The sequence below is a fragment of the Ranitomeya imitator genome, chromosome 8, assembly GCF_032444005.1.
Source record: "Ranitomeya imitator isolate aRanImi1 chromosome 8, aRanImi1.pri, whole genome shotgun sequence".
In the NCBI taxonomy this organism is placed as follows: Eukaryota; Metazoa; Chordata; class Amphibia; order Anura; family Dendrobatidae; genus Ranitomeya; species Ranitomeya imitator.
The window spans coordinates 49962797-49983392 of NC_091289.1; the positions used below are offsets into that span (position 1 = coordinate 49962797).

Sequence of the window (20596 nt, forward strand, 5' to 3'; positions counted from 1 at the left end):
ACTTTGCAATAAAGGAATACCGTAGACATTTAGTAACATTTTTTGTCTCAAACTAACACAACTGAGGACTTTTCCCACACACAGAAAGCAATCCGGCTTACCACATTACATAAGACTGCACATTCATTCTGACATTACATGGGTTAAGCCTGTGAAGAACATGTACAAGTAACTCAAAAATATCATGTCAGCCAAACAAGATTACACGCCTGAGCGGCCTCCAATCTGCCAGGGATGGGAAATGCCCGATGCTCCCAGGAAGGTTGCTAATTACAAAATACAAAGAGTCACATGTTCTGCGGAGAGAGGATTTAACCCACAATCCGCGGCACTGCTGATCGTTGTGGCACTCGAGACCATTTATCCCAAAGGATAAAAAGTGCAGAGGGAAACGTCAAGCTTGTAAGGAGAGTCAAGATTTGGGGATTAATGCTGGTTAAAATTCATATGAAGCGATAAACATTAAATAAAGCAGTGATCACTTTGTAAGACTTAGGTCAACATAACACAAGAGACCGCATAATTCCAAAAGTGACAGCGCTGCGGAGCCACACAAGTCCGTGGGGTACAGATGAAGCCTGAACGGAAACTACAAATTGTCCAAAGTTTTAGGTCCAACTCGTTTTTGAGAAAACCCACTCTCCAAGATGATGGTGCATACTGGATCCCATCACCTGTCCAATCAATGAGGTTGTCCAAATAAAAAGCAGCAAATGTATCTAATAAAATAAACTGCTCGTGTCTTCATCCACCCTGCTGATCCACTGCAGATACCCTCCTCAGTAGGAGGCATGGCACCTAATCAGTGAGGGTCCCAACTAGCTGCGGTGGTCATCAGCCGCCATAATTATTGCTAATAGCTTGTTAACAAAAACATCTGCACTGGATGGACAAATGGGGCTGAGTAGACGAGTAAAGGTTTTTTGTTTTTTTTTTGTAATTTTATAGCAGTTCCCCCTTTCTTCTCTTATACCAAATGGACGCCCATTGTGTGTAGTAACAATCTCAGGTTTGGGAGGACAGCAGCTTTTTTCGGTGCGGCAATACTATATGGTGGCTTCTCAGGAGAATAATAAGCAGATCCTCGTCAATGACTGTTTACTAATAGGACTGAGCTGATCCTGCACTCGCAATGCACGAGCCGCTGATAAGCAAAACCAAGGAGTTCACCTTTGCAACACAATGCGTGATAAAAGATGATTGGCAATAAAACAAGTTCAAGTTGATCAAAAAGGTCATAGAAATCTGCATTTGGTGGAATTAAATGGAGTTTCAAAATATATTAAGTCTGTCGGGCAAATACAATATCAATCTGATAAGCAAGTGCCCTTTATGACGTCTATACATCCCACAATCGATTCCAAACTTTGTCCACACCATAATGTGTGGAAAAACATCTTTAACGCAGTGAAGAAATGCAATGCTCTTGTGGACTCCCCATGGGGCAGTGTGGCGCACCTCTTAACTTAGCGCTCGGGCAGTGAGGCGCGCTCGCAACTTCACCCCGGGGCAGTGTGGCAACACTTATGGTTCCCCCTGGGCAGTGTGGCACTCTCGTGGCTTAACACTCCCTCTCCTGGGGCAATGTGGCACACAAGTGGCTTACCCACTCGCAGCATAACCCCCGGGGCATTAATAATAATAATCTTTATATAGCGCCAACATATTCCGCAGCGCTTTACAGCTTAACAGTTTCAAACACAACAATCATAAGTAAAAATGTTAGCAATGCAATAATTAAAGCAAAATAAGACGACCCTGCTCGTGAGAGCTTACAATCTACAATGAGGTGGGGGAGATACAAAGCACAGGTGTGTATTTACAATGATGTATTTACAATGATGGTCCAGCCATCTTCAGGGGGTTGATTGAGGTGGGTATTGAGAATGGGCTGCATACACACACAAACATAAAATTACTTTGATTAGGGAATGTGGTAGGCCGCTCTGAACAAATGTGTTTTGAGGGAGCGCCAAAAACGATGTAAATTGTGGATGGTCCTAATATCTTGGGGTAGAGCATTCCCGAGGATTGGCGCAGCGCGGGAGAAGTCTTGGAGTCGGGAGTGTGAGGTACGGATTAGTGCAGAGGTTAGTCAAAAGTAATTTGCAGAGCGCAGCGGTCGGTTAGGCCGATAGACAGAAATGAGGGAGGAGATGTAAAGGGGTGCCACACTGTGGAGAGCTTTGTGGGTGAGAACAACTACTTTGAATTGTATCCTGTAATGAATAGGCAGCCAGTGTAACGACTGGCAAAGATCGGACGCGTCCAAGTAACGATTAGGCTACTTTCACATTTCCGTCGGGCCGACGTACGTTGTGAAATTACTGCACGACGTGGGCAGCGGATGCAGTTTTTCAACGCATCCGCTGCCCGTTCTGCAGTCTGGGGAGGAGGGGGCGGAGTTTCGGTGCGCATGCGCGGTCGAAAATGGCGGACGCAATGCACAAAAAAAGTTACATTGAACTTTTTTTGTGCGTCGCATCCGCCAAAACATGACAGATCCGTCCCACAACGGACGCGACGTGTGGCCACCCGTCGCTAATACAAGTCTATGGGCAAGAGACGCATCCTGCAAGCACATTTGCAGGATCCGTTTTTTGCCCAAACCGACGGATTGTGACGGAGGACAAAAGACGGAAGTGTGAAAGAAGCCTTAGCTAGATGGACAACCCTGGCTGCTGCATTAAGGATAGACTGGAGAGGGGAAGTCGAGTGAGGGGAGGCCAATTAGTAGAGCATTGCAGTAGTCCAGGCGGAAGTGGATCAAGGCGACAGTGAGGGTTTTTGTTGTTTCCATGGTGAGAAAAGGACGGATTCTAGAGATGCTGCGCACTCGTAGTTTAACCCCTGGGGCATTGTAGCGCAATTGTAGCTTGACCCCCAGGGCATTCTAGTGCACTCATAGCTTAACCCCCGGGGCACTGTAGCACACTCGTAGCTTAACCTCTGGGGTATTGTAGCGCACTTCTAGCTTAACCCCTGGGGCATTGTAGCGCACTTGTAGCTTGACCCCCAGGGCATTCTAGTGCACTCATAGCTTAACCCCCGGGGCATTGTAGCGCACTCGTAGCTTAACCTCTGGGGTATTGTAGCGCACTTCTAGCTTAACCTCCGGGGCATTGTAGCATGTAGCGCACTTGTAGCTTAACCCCCGAGGCATTGTAGCGCACTTGTAGCTTAACCCCCCCCGAGGCATTGTAGCGCACTCGTAGCTTATTCCCAGGAGCATTGTAGCGCACTTGTAGCTTATTCCCCGAAGCATTGCAGCGCACTTGAAGTTATCCCACGGGGAAGATTAAAAGGTTGCAATATATTGCTGTTTTCTAGAATGTGTCTAGGTAGTACGCCACTACTTCCTCTGGATGGGGGGGGGAAAGAAATCCATGAGTACACACATTAAGGGTACTCTCACAATAGCAATACTCTCACAATAGCAATCTGATATTTTATTAGAATTGTAATGTATCCATAAAAATCAGATGCCATACTGACGGTCCATATGGCATGCGATTTCTTTCTCGCATTGTCCGATCTTGGAGAGTAATCGCAGCAGTTTTTTTTTGCTGAATACAGCTGAGAGAAAATAGGGATTTTTGTGTACTCACCGTAAAATCCTTTTCTCCGAGCCACTCATTGGGGGACACAGGACCATGGGTGTTATGCTGCTGTCTCTAGGAGGCTGACACTAAGTTGAGACAAAAAGGTTAGCTCCTCCCCTGCAGTATACACCCTCATGCTGGCTTCCAGAGACCCAGTTCAGTGCAAAAGCAGTAGGAGATTAATAATAATATATCACGTAACATTAGAGTATAACATGTCAAAGAAAGTCTAAAACCGAAAAAGGTAACGAGCCGAACAAGCTAACAGGGTGGGTGTTGTGTCCCCCAATGAGTGATTCGGAGAAAAGGATTTTACGGTGAGTACACAAAAATCCCTATTTCTCCGTCGCCACATTGGGGGACACAGGACCATAGGACGTCCCAAAGCAGTCCCTGGGTGGGTAACAATACAACCAAATAACTCCGTGTACCATCTGACTATAAATGTGCGATGGCCGCTTGCAGAATACGTCTGCCAAGGGCCGCATCCGCAGAAGAATGAATGTGGACATTGTAGTGCTTTGTGGAAGTATGCACACGTTGCGGCCTTGCAAACCTGCTCCGCCGTTGCCTGGTGTCGGATGGCCCAGGAAGCACCCACCGACCGAGTGGAGTGTGCTCTAATCCCCGCCGGGATAGGACTGCCCCTGACCCGATAGGATTCTTAGATAGCAGACCGAATCCATCTGGCTATCGTGGCCTTAGACGCAGCCAAACCCTTTCTGTGACCCACCGGGAGAACAAAGAGGGAGTCCGATTTGCGGAAATGAGCAGTTCTGGAAATGTACCTCCTAAGGGCCCGTACCACATCCAGGGTATGAGGGGCCTTTTCGACCCTGTGTTTTGGCTGTGGACAGAATGAGGGAAGAATGATGTCCTCATTAAGGTGAAAAGACGAGACCACCTTAGAGAGAAAGGCCGGAGATGGGCGTAGGACTACCTTGTCCTGGTGGAAGGCAAGAAAGGGCGCCCGGCAGGATAAAGCGGCCAATTCTGAGATCCGTCTGATAGACGTCACTGCTACAAGGAAGGCAACCTTCCAGGAGAGGACAGTTAGCGAAACGTCCTGAAGAGGTTCAAACGGAGGTTCCTGAAGAGCGCTCAGAACCAAATTGAGATCCCAGGTCTCTAACGGCATTCTGAAGGGGGGTGCCACATGGGAGAACCCCTGAATGAAGGTCCTGACTTTCAAGTTGGCAGCGATCTTACGTTGGAACAACACGGATAACGCTGAGATCTGACCCTTGAGGGAACTGAGCGCCAGGCCAGAATCCAAGCCGGACTGGAGAAAATCCAAAATGGAAGGGATTGAGAAAACGAGCGGAGGGCGACCTCGGAGCCTGCGCCACGAGAAGAAGGCTTTCCAGGTGCGGTGATAGATGCAAGCGGAAGACGCTTTGCGAGCGCTTAACATGGTGGGAATGACCTGCTGAGAGAAACCAGCTCGAGTTAGAATCCAGGTTTCAACAGCCACGCCGTTAAACATAGGGCCCCTGAGCTCTGGTGGTAAATCGGACCTTGGCGAAGCAGATCTGGGCGGTCTAGTAACCGCCAGGGAACATTGGATACGAGCTGAACGAGCTCCGCGTACCATACGCGGCGTGGCCAATTCGGGGCGACAAGGATGACCGGAACCCCCTCCGTCTTGATTTTCCGGATCACCTTCGGCAGTAAGGGAAGCAGAGGAAACACATATGGGAGTTGGAACCGATGCCACGGGGATATCAGTGCGTCCACTCCGATGGCCTGGGGATCCCGAGAACGTGCTATAAAGTTGTGAACTTTGGCATTCAGTCTGGACGCCATCAGATCCACGTCCGGGGTTCCCCAGCGAATGCAGATTTGCCGGAAAACCTGTGGATGAAGTTCCCACTCCCCCTAGGCAAGACCCTGGCGGCTGAGGAAGTCGGCGGCCCAGTTCTCGAATGTGCAAAGCGGAGATGGTAGAGTGGTTGGCCTCGGCCCAACGAAGAATGTGGGAGACTTCCTGCATCGTCGCCCTGCTGCGGGTACCCCGATGGTTTATATACGCCACCGCTGTGACGTTGTCCGATTGAACTCGAATTGGGTTACCCGCGAGTAGGGGGTGAAAGCGCCTCAGGGTGAGTCTGATCGCTCGAATCTCCAGGATGTTTTTAGGGAGCCTCGACTCCCGAATTGTCCACCGCCCCTGGGCAGAGTGGTTAAAAAACACCGCTCCCCAACCGAGGAGACTGGCGTCGGTAGTTACCACTAGCCAGCGGATCGGGAGAAAAGACTTCCCTTGGAGGAGAGATGATGCCAGAGTCCACCATGTGAGGGCTTGCCTGATCCGTGGGGGCAGAGGGCATGGCCGATCGAGGGATAAGGGACTCCTGTCCCAGTTGTCCAGCAGAGCCTGTTGTAAGAGGCGGAGATGGAGTTGAGCGAAGGGGACCGCTTCTATTGCAGCAACCATCTTTCCCAGGATCTTCATGGCAAACCGGATGAGCCGTGGGCGAGGATGACAGAGCGTCCGAACTCCCTGCTGGAGCTCTTGGGCCTTGGACCGAGGAAGCAAGACCAGTCCCCTTGATGTATCCAGGATCATTCCTAGGACGGAGATCCGTCGGGCAGGAATGGGAGAGGACTTGTCCGAGTTGATTAACCAGCCCAGGCGCGAAAGAGAATCCACGGTAATGCGGACGCTTGCTTCGCAGGCCTGATAAGACGGACCTTTTATGAGGAGGTCGTCCAAGTATGGCAACACGACCACTCCTCGAGAATGAAGAATGGTCATGACAGCCGCCATGACTTGTGAACACTGTGGACGCCGTGGCAAGACCGAAGGGTAGGGCCATGAATTGAAAATGGTACTCTAGGATGGCAAAACGGAGGAACCTTTGATGTGGCGGAAAGATTGGGATATGAAGGTAAGCATCCTTGATGCTAGGAACTCCCCTCTCTCCATCGAGGAGATGACCGATCGGAGAGATTCCATCCTGAAGTGCCGTACTTTTACGTACTTGTTTAGGAGCTTCAGGTCCAAAATGGGGCGTACCGTCCCGTCCTTTTTTGGGACGACGAAGAGGTTTGAGTAGAAACCTCTGAATCTCTAGTGCTCCGGAACCGGAACGATGACCCCGCTTTGGCAGAGGGATTCGATGGCGCAGTGAAGGGCGCGAGACTGAGCTCCCGAACTCGGGAGACGAGGGGGAAAAAACCGTGCTGGAGGGGAGGCGGAGAATTCTATTTTGTAGCCAGAAGACACCAAATCCCTGACCCATTCGTCGTGGACGACGGAGAGCCAGACTTGTTGAAAAAGAAGCAGACGTCCGCCTACTTTGGAGGTGTCGACTGGAATAGTCCCAGAGTCATTGCGAAGGGAATCTGGCAGGCCTGGACCCTCTGGTTCTGGGTTGCCTAGGCTTTCTTCGCCAGGACTGATTCGGCCTGAAAGAAGGTCGAGAGTCTCTGTCTGAGCGTGCGGATCATTCTGATCTGGATGAGGCGGCGGAATTGGACCAGAATGGGCTACTGCGAAAGGGCCGAAAGCGAAAATATTGTTGGCGCTGAAAAGCAGCTTTGGGCCTGTGTTGCGGGAGGAACTTACTCTTTCCTCCTGTAGCGTCGGAAATTAGCTGGTCTAGTTTTTCTCCAAAAAGACGCCCGCTCTGAAAAGGAAGGGAAATCAGAGACTTTTTTGAGGAGGAATCTGCACGCCACTCTCTGAGCCAGATAGCTCTCCTAATGGTGATGGCGTTCGAAGCCGCAGTTGCTGCACAGTCCACTGCGTCCAGAGACGCGTACATCACATAATCTCCAGCCATGGCAATTTGTTTGGCCAGGTCCGCCACCTCAGACGGAGGTTCCTGTTCCTGAATGGATTTTGCGAGGGCATCTGCCCAGAAAACCATTGCCTTGGCAACCCAAGCCGCAGCGAAGGAGGGAGATAGAGAGGAACCTGAGGCTTCGTACACTGAGCGAGCTAGGGAATCTAGCTGGCGTTCTGTGGGATTCTTAATTGAAGCACCATCAGGAACGGATAAGAGAGTTTTGGTGGCTAAGCGCGAAACCGGAGGATCTACTAGTGGAGATTCCGTCCAATCTTTAACAAGATCTGCGGAAAAGGGATACTTCGATTCCAGGGCCTTTTTGCCCGTAAAACGCTTATCCAGACACTCCCTGTGTCGCCTGACTATATCCAGGAAATCTGGGTGAGAGGCGAACGTCTTATGGGAACACTTGTTTCTCGTAAAGGAGACGGAATGGTCCGGAGCAGAATTAGGGTCATCGTCCACTTTTAGTGCATGATTGACTGCCTCGATGAGGGAGTCGACAGTAGATCTAAACTCCGGAGCATCCTGATCTAAGGATGCATCAGACTCATATTCGGAGTCGTGATCCCTACGGGCCCCTAGAGAGGGTGAACGAGAAGTGGAGCTACCAGAGGCTGACTGGCATGGTGAGTGCTCAGGGGAGGTAGTGCGGATCCGTTTTCTGGATGATCGTGCCTCCTTCCGGTGAGAGCGGCCCCAGCTGGCCGACGACTCCCGTTACAGAGGGATCTCTTAACCCAGGAAAAAAGAGAGCCCCGCTCCCCAAAAGGGTCCTGAAGGGATTTAATCGCTTTGGCTAAAGAATCCATGGACTGTGACAGTGACGCAACCCACTCAGGGGGACTAGATACACTGGGGTCGGTGGTGGCGGCGGAGGGCTCCTGGGCACCTGAGGCATCGCAGCCTGAGCAGAGGGGGGAACTCTGAGGCTGAGGAAGTGGAGCCTGGCAGGTGGTATACGCAGTAAAAAAGGTAGCATGCACCTTTGTGATCTTTTTGGTCCTTGACTGGGACATGGTGTACCCTAATGTAAGAGATAGTGCTCAGGGTCTATAGGCTATGGAAGCTAGGGCGACACTGCAAGGGAGAACCTAATGTGGTCTCCTTACCCGTGGTCCTTTGTCCCGCAGAGAGAGGCGGCGGCGGTGCAGAAGGGGCGACAGCCGGCGTTCAGAGCGCTGCACGTGGAGGAGCTGGAGCTGTGGTGTGCAGTGAGAAGATGGCCGCCGGGGGTTGGGAGGGTAAACTCGCAGAGAGCGAGAAGCGCCAGGAGCGGAAGGAGCCCTCCGGAACCGCTGGGACGACCCCCCCCCCATGTTATGGCACTTACCCCGAATAGAAGGGGAACGCAGGGAAGCTTGCTGCAGGTGAGCTGTGCCCGGGGTGATTAGGACGGTGCAGGGTTGAGGGAAGCCTCTATCCACCATCCCCATGAGAGGGGGGTGGAGAGGAACCGTCTGCCTCCTTCCATCATCCGCTTTCTCAGTGGTGATGCAGTGGGGGCTGCACGGACGCCACGATGCAGAGTGCCTCTGAACAGCCGAGGGAAAACCTGGTGGGCAGGGCAGAATGTCTGGCAAGAAGACCTGGCTGCAGAAGAGGATACGTGGAGGACACTCCATGTGCTCATCTGTAAGGAGGGAGGGGAGATTGGTGCCCTTGAAGGGGCCCGTCACCCCAAAAGTTAGCTCAGGCAGTGGCATCCCACGTCGCAGGAGAGGATACGGAGAGGTAAAACTCCCGTGCTCGCCTGTTGTTGGTTCGGGGAGATCGGAGCCTTGAAAGGTTCCGTCGCCCCTTCGTCCGGTAAAAAAAGAGAGAGTTAAATCCAGTGTGCCTCCTACGGACACTAAGCTTGAACTGGGTCTCTGGAAGCCAGCATGAGGGTGTATACTGCAGGGGAGGAGCTAACTTTTTTGTCTCAACTTAGTGTCAGCATCCTAGAGACAGCAGCATAACACCCATGGTCCTGTGTCCCCCAATGTGGCGACGGAGAAAAATATACGCAAATCTGCACGGCCTCATTGAATAACATTGGGGCAAGTACAATCCGATTTTTTGTCGGATTGCACTCATCCAATTTACATGCAAGTATGAGCGATCCCTAAAAAGAAATTATCAGAGAAAGGTCTAGCAAAATCTAATTAGATTGGACAACATAGTGACAGAATATTTTAGTGGGAGACTATTGCACATTAAGCATTATTTAGCTACAGTGGATCAATTCCTCCTCCCATACATTCAATATCTTATCCAAACATGGACATTCTGGCATATCCACAGCATCTGAGAACTGGGTCTCTCCACTGAGTAAAATAGGAGGGCTGAAAATATCGAGAAACTTTTTTTGAAAAATGAATACAAGTGAACAGAATCATAGAATGGTAGCGTTTGGAGGGACCTCCTGGGTCATCTGGTCCAACGCCGTGCTCAAAGCAGGATTCACTAAATAGTGGGAGCAGTAATGCATTGCCCCCGCTCTCTCCTGGCGGCACAACATAGAGACCATTCTTAGGTAAAGGATAAAAGAAAGTTACAAAGGTGGGACCCAAATAGACACTTATAGCATTTCCTGTGTACAAACCATAAAAGTTCAGTATGGAAATTACCCTCAAACGCTACGGAAATCTTTGGTATAATGTACGGTAATATTTGAGGTGAAGGTTTGTATTAAAGGGAACCTGACAGCTGATAAATGCTGCCCAAACCACAGGCAGCATGTATCAAACACTGGCGCTATCATTGTAGCAAAGTATGTTTTTTACTCAAATACTGCCGTTTCAAAGAAAACCATATATTTAATATATTAAGGCTAAGTGCACACGTTGCAGAATTGCCGCGGAAATTTCCACGGCAATTCTGCGCCTCCTGCCGCGGGTATATCGCATGCGGAATTGGCATGCATATTCCCACAGAAAACTAGCATTTTGCAAGCATAATTAGCTTGCAGAATGCTAGCGTTTTCCAAGCGATCTGTAGCATCGCTTGGAAAACTGATTGACAGGTTGGTCACACTTGTCAAACAGTGTTTGACAAGTGTGACCAACTTTTTACTATTGATGCAGCCTATGCCGCATCAATAGTAAAAGATAGAACGTTATAAATAATAAAAATAAAAAAAATGGTTATAATCACCTTACGCAAACAGCCGATCTCCTCAGCGGCTTCCGTTCCTATAGATGGTGTGTGGCAGGACCTTCGATGACGTCGCGGTAACGTGACCGCGACGTCATCGCGGTCATGTGACCGCGACGTCATCGCAGGTCTTTCACACACCATCTACAGGAACGGAAGCGGCCGCGTGCAGCGCTAAGGGGCAGGAGGACTCCGGGGGCCATCGAAGGTGAGTATATCACGATTTTTTTTATTTTAATTCTTTTTAACAATTATATGGTGCCCAGTCCGTGGAGGAGAGTCTCCTCTCCTCCACCCTGGGCACCAACTGCACATGATCTGCTTACTTCCCGCATGGTGTGCACAGCCCCATGCGGGAAGTAAGCAGATCAATGCATTCCTAGGTGTGCGGAATCCCCGCGATTCCGCAAATTTAATGAACATGCTGCGTTTTTTTCTGGAATGCGAATCCGCTCAGGAAAAAAATGCAGCATGTGCACAAAAAATGCGGATTGCATTCTATTAAATAGGATGCTTAACATGAGCGCTTTTTTCGCGTTTTTATAGCGAAAAACCGCGGAAAAAAAACCCACGAAAAATCTGCTACGTGGGCACACAGCCTTAAAAGCCAGCCAGGGATCATGCTGCTCCGGTGACTAGTCCAAGTGGCCGGTCACCTGTGGCTTCTCCCCTTGAGTGACAGGTTTCGCCCTACACAAGCAAAAAGGGAAAGATCTGCCACACCAGTGGGGGAGGACAGGAAGAAGTCACCGGGGATCAGCCTCTTGGACTAATAACCAAAGCAGCATGGTCCCCAGTGGGTTTTACATGTAGTTTTTTTCTGAAATGCCACAGTGTTTCAGTCAAACATACATGGCTGAAGTCACGCAGCCGGTGGTTTGGTGAGCATGTTTCAGCTGTCGGGTTCTCTCTTACTGAAGATATTTATACCAATTTTACAGCATTTGAGGATCATGAAAATGACATTAATGGAGATATTCGGAATTATACAAGTAGCGCTCCAGTTTGCCATTCATATTGAAGAAAATTGGATGAGCTTCATTCAGTTCCTGGCTCCGCGGCTTGTCTTATTTACATAAGAAAATTTGCAAGAATGATAGGGCCCGTTACTTGTCTCGTAGATGACCCAACTAAAGACGGTCATAGCCAGATAATTTGAGTATGTGCAGCACACGGGGAGTATGCGCAGCAGATTTCCCAGCGCAATATAGCGTGTGGAAAATCATGTGTGTATTAGAATTGTAGCATTGAGAATGAAATGTTTTTAACTCTCTTCCACAAGTTGTATAGAAAATCCATAGTGCCTACTGACCGGTGTTGTGGAATTGAAATCCAGGGCATGCTGCGGATTTCTATACAGAATTCATCCTTTCAAAGCAAAGGGCAGAAATAGGAGAAAAACTTTCACCATTTACACAATGTCATCTGCAGTGGATATGTCAGGAGAGAATATACCCTTATTGTCACCATATGCAAATCTACTAGTAATTGCAACAATGACAGCCCAGAGTGAATGCAGGACAACATGAATGAAAAACAATTATTTATTGCTGATCAATTGCATTGACGGAAACTTAATAATTATCGGTAACACGTTCCGCAAACGCCAAGATGCACTAAGCAACAAGGATAGTCTGCTCCGTGAAGGAAAGCTGCCACTAAGGACTTAAAGGGGTTGTCCGATCCAAACCGGTAAGTCTGTGGTCACTGTGTGACTGCAGACATTCGCCAGTTTCTTAGTTGGGGAACGTAGGGTATGTATGAGTTATACGTACTCCCGGCCAGTGGGAGTGGCTTCACTCTATACACTTGTATAGGGAGTGAGGCCGAGCCCTCTAGTCAGCTACATCTCTAGACGTTGCGTGGTTTCGTCCCATTCAAGTGTATGGAAAGAGACATTGCTCCCACTGGCCAGGAGTATCTATAACTCATACATACCCTCTGGGCCCTGGCTCAGAAACTGCCGAATAAGAGCAGGGCTAAGTGTGTGCGCGCTGGAGGGAATCATATGTCTGCAGTCACAGAGTGACTGCATACTTATTGATTTGGACTGTATAACCCCTTTAATGATGGGAAAGTCCATCAGATCTCAAGAAAAGATGGTGCAAACTGATTAGCAGGACCCAGTCCAGGAGCCGCACCAGTGATATCTGGCTGATGGACGGGAGGCCTGTGAACTACCTCTTAGGTTTCTTTCACACTTCCGTCTTGAGACGGCCGTCATACGTCAGCGCGTCAAATTGACAGACGTTGTAAAAAGATTGGCAAACGGATGTAACGCATCCAGTAACCTGACAGATGCGTCGAATTTGGTAGTACCTGAATTTCAATGGAGGGAGGGAAGGAAGGAGAGAAGGGAGGAGAGAAGGTAGGTAGGTAGGAGAGAATGAAGGAAGGAAGGTAGGAGAGAAGGAAGGAAGGAAGGAAGGTAGGAGAGAAGGAAGGAAGGAAGGAAGGTAGGAGAGAAGGAAGGAAGGAAGGAAGGAGAGAAGGAAGGAAGGAAGGAAGGTAGGAGAGAAGGAAGGAAGGAAGGTAGGTAGGAGAGAAGGAAGGAAGGAAGGTAGGTAGGTAGGAGAGAAGGAAGGAATGAAGGTAGGTAGGAGAGAAGGAAGGAAGGAAGGTGGGAAGGAAGGAGGGAAGGAAGGAAGGAAGGAAGGAAGGAAGGAAGGAAGGAAGGAAGGAAGGAAGGAAGGAAGGAAGGAAGGAAGGAAAAGAAAGAAAGAAAGATTGAGATTGTTTTCCCTAACTAGAAAATCCTTCCAGGCATGCTCAGAATGAAAAAAAAACAGAATACGTCGCTGGATTCCTTTGTTTGACGGTCAGTGACGGATCCTGCATCGATATGCTTCTATTATAGCCAACGACGGGCAGCACAGGATGCGTCGCTGAGCGATTTTCCGACGTGCAGAAAAAAACTTTCCTCTGAACGTTTTCTCTGCACGATGGACCGCTACTTTACGACAGATCCAGTGCACCACGGGTGAAATGGAAGGCCATCCGTCACAATCCGTCGCTAATACAAGTCTATGGGAACAAACAGGATCCTGCAGAAAAATTTGCAGGATCCTGTTTTTTCAAAAATCGACAGATTTCGACAAGAGGAAAAAGACGGAAGTGTGAAAGAGGCCTTACCTGATGGCATCCCCAGCTCTTCTTTTAATAAGCCAGAACGATGCAATGCCATTATTATAGCATGATGCATATGTAGCGTTGCACCAAGGTGGCTAATCAAAAGAGAAGTTAAGGATGGTGGCAAGTAAGAGAAGTCTGTAGGTCTCCTAGCAGTGTACCATAGAATACAGCTATGGCCCCTACACCAATTTGCACCATCTCTGACGTTGTGGGTAAAAAAACAAAAAAATAGCAAAACGAAAAAAAAAAATGTGTTGGGGTCCTTCAGGCAGCTTTTCTTACACGTGAACATGCTTTTTTTTTTTTTTTTTTTTTTTTTCAAAGACACAAGAACAGCTCACATGAAGAGAAGGAAACCGCTTACAACTTTTATAAACTGCAATGTTTCTATATTGCTCCATTACAAGACTTTAAGCCTAATCAAACCTCCAAACTGCTACATGCACTGACCTTGGGACAGCTTTCCTTAAGTGTTTCTCCCTCATTCGTCTGCATGGGAATGAAAAATGATGTGCAAAATGGTGAAGAATCACACGCAGGTATTGCCTGCAAGCAAAATCAGATAAAGAATACATTGTCATCAGTACGCAGATCATGTGCAATTGTTACAACCAAACTACACGCAGAAGGTCAGACACATTGTGCATATATTCCCACGCAAAAAAAACAATACATATTGTGCTGAAATACATATTAACGAAAAACACATGGGCCTTCCGGGTCATGGTTCATTCAGAATATGTAGCGTATACTGGTTTTAGTTCTATGACCATCAGGATCACTAAAGGCTCCAGACCATGTATGTGTTATGAAAAAAATCCCAGCAGTGACAAAGCCCATTTTTACAGTTCCTAACCTGAGGATAATAGTTAAATATTCTGCCAGTTCCTTCGTACTGAAGAATGGACGGGTAATCTAAAGTGTGCGGACCTCTAGATCTATACTGCCCCTGAACCCATAGCTTACATCACTGTTAGCTAGAAAATGAGCCCTGACATCTGGGATTTTCACTCTGTCCTTCATTGAATGGCATCACAGACAACATGCAATGATTATCGTACAATGACAGTTCTGTATACTCCTCTTGTCTATGACTTCATTCACTGATGGAGGGTACTGGGATGCTGGAGGGTACTGAGAAAAGGGTAATGAAGGACATTTTTTTCTACCAGTGAGGATGACAGACCCCGCTAAGGAAAATAGCCAGGGCAGCTCTATTTACCTGTACATTCACACAGTACGTGCAGCCAATGTAGCCATGGAACTGGTTTGCATTGGAAAGGGTGAAATCCGTGGCATAAATCCACATGCTCATGAATATTTGACATTGCTGGTTAATTTCTATTGCAGATTTTTTTTTTTTTTTTGCCAGTGCATGGATGACATTTTTTGCTAAACCCATTTGAACATTGCAAGTTTTCTGCAAGCAAATCAAAAGGAAAAAAAAAAAACTGCACCTAATCTGCCACAAGCTTTGGGGCATTTTTTCTATGTGGAGGTCCAAACTGGACAATGTCGGAAAAAAAAAGCTTACATTTTTTTTTTTTAAAGAGGGCTTTAAAACAGAAAGCCAAAGTAAAACAGACCATGTTAGGGCCTGCAGTCGACCCTATCTAGGGACAGCAAAATATAGACTCAAAGTATATGACCTTCTTTGACAAGGTGTGACCAGGATTAGAAGACAAAATTTGGCTACGTTCACATTTGCGTTCTGCCGGGCTGCGTCGGGCACAGCCGCGGCGACGCATGCGCCCCTATATTTAACATGGGGGCGCATGGACATGCGTTTGCATGCATTTTGCGATGCATGCGTCTTTTTGCCGCAAGCGTTAGGGCGCAGAGGACGCAGCAAGATGCATTTTTTTTGCGTCTAAAATCCGGCAAAAAAAGGACGCATGCGTCGCAAAACTATGCGTTTTGCATGCATTCTTGTTTGCGTTGTGCGTTGCGTCGCCGACGCAGCACCGCACAACGCAAATGTGAACGTAGCCTTTCACGGTCTGTACATGGACCGACCGCAGTTCTCCCAACCCGAACTTCCAGCCTCAGACATATATGAGGGAGGACAGTCCATTCAATGTGGCCCGCCGTATGGGGCTCATTCAGATGTTACAAATTTTTCTCACACAAAAAATTATCCAAGTTTCATCAGTGTCTTTGATCGGAGTCATGAGAGTTTGCTCAGAGTCAGCTTTATCTGAGTTTCATCAGTTTTTCTTGCATGAAAATCAAAAACAAGGGAGGTTTCTCAAACTTCTATCACAGTCCGTGAAAAATGGAACAGCATCAAAGTGCTCTCTAATTTTTTTTACATGGACCCAAAAAGTTGAATCTGGAAAGTTTAAGCCAAGACTTGGGTCAAAACCAGACACGTCTCCGTCATTTTGTGTGTAAAATAAAAGCAGCACACGGTGTCTGACATGGCCTGAAATCTATCTGAACAGCGCCATACCACAAAAAAATGAATGAAAAAATAACCATGGACATGGTACCAGTATATGTAAAAATGTCAGACTGATTTATTATGTTTTCCCTAGGGCAGATAACCAGACCCGTGCTTAATGTGGTCATCTAACATTTGGAATACATAACAATACATAATGTTTCTTAGTGAGGCTTTTTATTGTATCTACAAAATGTTGCAGAGTTAAAAGAAAGAGCAGACTCTGCTAGAAATCTTTCTTTAGTAAAGAAAAAAAAAACATTCCCGTTGTTAACACTATGTTGGGCTGAATGGTTTTGCTGATGCACCCAGTGGGATGTGAAGAGCGTGATCGTACCTTTCACCAGCTCTGTGTGTCACAACAGCCAGCAAGGTGTCAAATCCTGGGTAGAGTCAGTGCACAGAGTAAGAGACAAAAGACCTGCGAATAAAAGGAAAACCAGAGATAAGCAATGTTACAGAATCAAGCCTCTGACCTGCTAGAATCGGGAACCTGACCTCAGATCTGCTGCTATACCCACAAGCGGACAGCGCTGCGGGCCAACCTATTTATATACTAGATATCCTGTACCAACTGCACCACACCGACAACCGCGTGCGCCAGTAATGAACACCGCAGCGTGTGCACCTGCAGCTCAATGTATTGGAACTTACCCCTAAATCAATACATTGCCAGGCACAAGCACTGACCCAATGGTGGGCCTGATAACCCAAACTAAAAGCATCAAAAGGGTCTAGAGTGATAGATATTTGGGTTTTATAGCAGCGCTCAACTTCAGAACAATTTGAAAGAAATGTCACGTATGTCTGCGACCTACTGCTCTAATGAATGCCTTGCAACCATGGTCTTGAGGTCAGGAAAGAACAGGGAATGCAAACCCCTTTTCTGGTGAGTGGTGGGACCCACCCAATCTATCCATTGGGTGAGGGGTGACTTGACTAGACCGGAGTACCCCTTTAGGAAAGCTTTTTTAATTCAATTATTTCCTAAAGCTGTATTAGGCTAGTTTCACATTTGCGGACGAGGGCTTTGCGGATGGCGGCGTAGTTCCTCCGTTAGGCCCCACCCACTGCAGCACCTCTTCCTTCAGCTCCGCCTACCCTATTTTTAACATTCAGTACGCAGGCCATGCGGGTGCCTACGCATGCGTCGTTTTGATGCTGCGCCGACCGCAACAAAATGCAACATGTTGCATTCAACGCAGGTTGGCGCAGCGACAAAACGACGCATGCGGAGGCATCCACAGACAATCAGAAGGATACAACTGATGAAAAGCTGTTGTGAGCTTCTATAAAGGAATGAACAGTAGTGATGAGCGAACAGTTATCCAAGCATGCTCATGTGCTAACCGAGTGTCTTGGGCGTGCTCGAATACTATGTTCGAGTCCCCGCGGCTGCATGTCTTGTGGCTGTTCGACAGTCGCAACACATGCAGGGATTGTCTATTTGTTAGGTAATCTCTGCATGTGTTGTGGCTGTCGAACAGCTGCAAATCATGCAGCTGCGGGGACTCGAACATATATTTCGAGCACGCCGAAGTCAGTCGGTTAGCACACAAGCATGCTCAGAAAACACCTTATCTGTACGCATTCGCTTACCACTAATGAACAGATATCAGTTAATGCAGGGAGTTTTGCCCTGTGTACACGCTGAACCTGGACACTAAAGGGTCAGAATAATAAACTGTGCTGGCTGTAAGTAAAAAAAAAAACCTGAACAGATCCTTTAAAACAAATGTTTCATCAGGATCTGGTATGATGTCAAACACCATGATGGCATTGTGAGCAGAGGTGCTTTAGACAGCCCCTTGCCATATGCCCACATAGATAACAGAACAGGTCCCGTTTCAGGAACCACACATACTGGTCAGAACAGGACCAACGGGCATGTCCCTGCATTACAGGAGTGTAACCATGACCCCAATAAGCATCCAATTTGCAGGAGCCAAGTCGGGTGCCAGTTGGCTGGTATCTTCAGGAGCTCACAGCTCCCGGTTTCCTGCTCTGCCATTTGTAGTACGCTCCTGAAGATTGACAGTTCAGATCGGCAGCATGGTGATGCCTCCGGTACCAACTGTGCTTTCTGCCAAGCTGCTAACATAGGAAGCTTTTTCTCTGCAGTAGAGAAGAACGAATTGATTTGTAGGGCCCAGTCCAGCCGCCATGTCACTAATCTGTGCCCCGAGAATCACCTCTTGCCTCCTGGCATCTGTGGTTCTTCGTTTGATTAGCCGGCCTGGCACGGTGTCATTGTTGTGATGTGACTTTGCATCAGGCTGGCTAATCAAAAAAAGAGCTGCGTGTATCAGGAGGCAGTAGGCGGTTCTCACTGCTCCTGCCACGGATCACTGATGTCCCCGATGGCCGGTCAGAGCAGCGCGTGCAGGCTAGAACGCAAAGATGCTGCTCCTTGCCTAGGTTGTTGCCAGGAGTGGACAGCAAGGTGGTCGGTAACCTCAGCAACACTAAAAAAAAAAAAAAAAGTGTTTTCTCAATAAATGAGTAAATTGAAAAAGTTGGTTCTCTTTAGAAGCATATGGCAACGTGACTCATTTCTGGACCTGAGACAACTCTTAACCCCTTAGACCCTGCTGTCAGTCATAAGAGCAGCAACTAATAAGCTGTTAGTGGGAGGGCTCCCTTCCAGACCCCATTACTACCTCCCCTGACATAGCCCCGGTGTCTGCCATGTTTGTACACCCTCCGGCCCTGCCCAGGCTCCACAGATGGGCACCTGTACACACCCTGCGATAGTACAGCACGGCTGTGCAGTGTACAAGGGGGGAGGGCAATAAAAACCGTAGAACCTGAGACTGTATGCCCTGGAGCAGCGGGGAGGAGAGCGCAGGCCGGCAGTGAGCAGCCCACACCACACGTCAGTCACACCGGCGGCAGAAGGCCGCACCGTGTGCACACAGCGCTACATGTCAGCGCCACAGCTCATGCACCGCTCACTCTGCCACACAGCGCTAGGCCCTGCGCGCCCACCGCTCGTGCACGTCGCCGCACACACAGCCGCTCACTCCCCCACATACCAGCTGCGAGCAGCCGTAACATATAACGCTTAGCCCCCCCACCCCAACGCTCCCCGTCGTTCCCTCTCACCGGTCCCCCGGTAACTCCCACCTCCGCCAACTCCGCGCTCCCCTGCCTGACTGCACCACAGCTCGCTCCGCCCTCTGGCAACAACACCACAACATGACTAGACACGAACACACCCCTTCTCTGCTGCCATTGGACCGCAGCTCCTACATTTCAGCGCTTGATTGGCTGTTTTGGCTGTCAATCACAAAGTTCCGCCTCTATTAGTCCGAGCTCCTTATTGGGCCTGTGGTGAGTACGCCCTTCCGAGCGTCGCTCTGGCGTGATGGCGTCATGACGTAGGAGCGTGTGCGGTTCAAGCCTCGGTTTACACTGTTACTGCGGGAATGAAGTCATTTCTGGAGGCTTCTGTGCTGCCAACCAAAGGCTGAGGACTGGCCGCCAATAGTAGCGGCCATACGCTGCGGCGCCATAGCAATGGCCGTGACGAGCGTCGGGGGCCATGTTTATAGTTATACACTAGTGAAATTCTCCTACGTGGACGTGTTTTCCGTGGTGTGTGGTGGCGGCTCAGTTACTGTTGGAGGCATATGATAAAATGAAAGGGGAGTTGTCCACCTAAACTGTAACATTGGAGTTATCCCTTGAGTTACCATAGTGACCGTTGTAGCCCGGGTTTGTGGCTTATCCATAGCAAGTGATGACAGGAAGTGCCACCATGTTGGCAGCGCTGGCTGACGTACGCCTGTGTGCCAACCAGTATGGCGCCCTGCCCGTTGTGCCGCTAGTGTCCTGCTCGGGCCGTATTTAGAGTTTCTGCTGCCCTAGGTGCTTTTAGTGCTGCCTCCCCCATTGTTGAGTATGACACTATCAGCAGTGACTTTGTCATAAATCGCTGATGTGGAAGTCGCCTTTTGCAGCAGATCCGGCAGTTTTTCCGCATCTGCCGCGTAACGGATCACTTACGGCAACGCTGCGTTTGGCCTCATTCATTCCCTATGGGACTTGTGGACATGTGCGGCACTTGCAGTTTTGCCGCGATCCGGCAAATGCGGTACTTGCAGCAATGGAAAAAAAAAACACTGCTAGCAGTGTTTTTTTTTTTTGTGTCACCGCAAGTGCAAAACCGCAAGTGCCGCACATGTTCGCAAGTTACATAGTTATTAAGGTTGAAGGAAGACTTTAAGTCCTTCTAGTTCAACCCATAGCCTAACCTAACATGCCCTAACATGTTGATCCAGAGGAAGGCAAAAAAAACCATGTGGCAAAGTAAGCTCCACATTGGGGAAAAAATTCCTTCCCGACTCCACATACGGCAATCAGACTAGTTCTCTGGATCAACGCCCTATCAAGGAATCTAGTGTATATACCCTGTAACATTATACTTTTCCAGAAAGGTATCCAGTCCCCTCTTAAATTTAAAGGGCCACTGTCACCCCCCTCCA

At 48.6% G+C, this 20596-nt stretch overlaps 1 protein-coding gene across 3 annotated transcripts in view; it reads right to left on the minus strand.

Annotated features, from left to right (window-relative positions):
- Positions 1-19296, minus strand: part of TNRC6B (trinucleotide repeat containing adaptor 6B) — a 120825-nt gene extending 101529 nt beyond the window's left edge. Inside the window, exons 1-3 of one of the 3 annotated variants that reach the window (XM_069736897.1) lie at positions 19236-19296; positions 16447-16530; positions 14117-14212 (exon numbers count right to left, since the gene is read on the minus strand). In XM_069736897.1, the coding sequence (XP_069592998.1) occupies positions 14117-14151 (35 nt within the window). In that variant the 5' untranslated portion in view covers positions 14152-14212; positions 16447-16530; positions 19236-19296. Of the gene's footprint in view, positions 1-14116; positions 14213-16446; positions 16531-19214 lie in introns of all 3 variants that reach the window. The other 2 variants (XM_069736898.1, XM_069736899.1) reach the window with 2 other exon arrangements.
- Positions 19297-20596: the final 1300 nt, after the last annotated feature.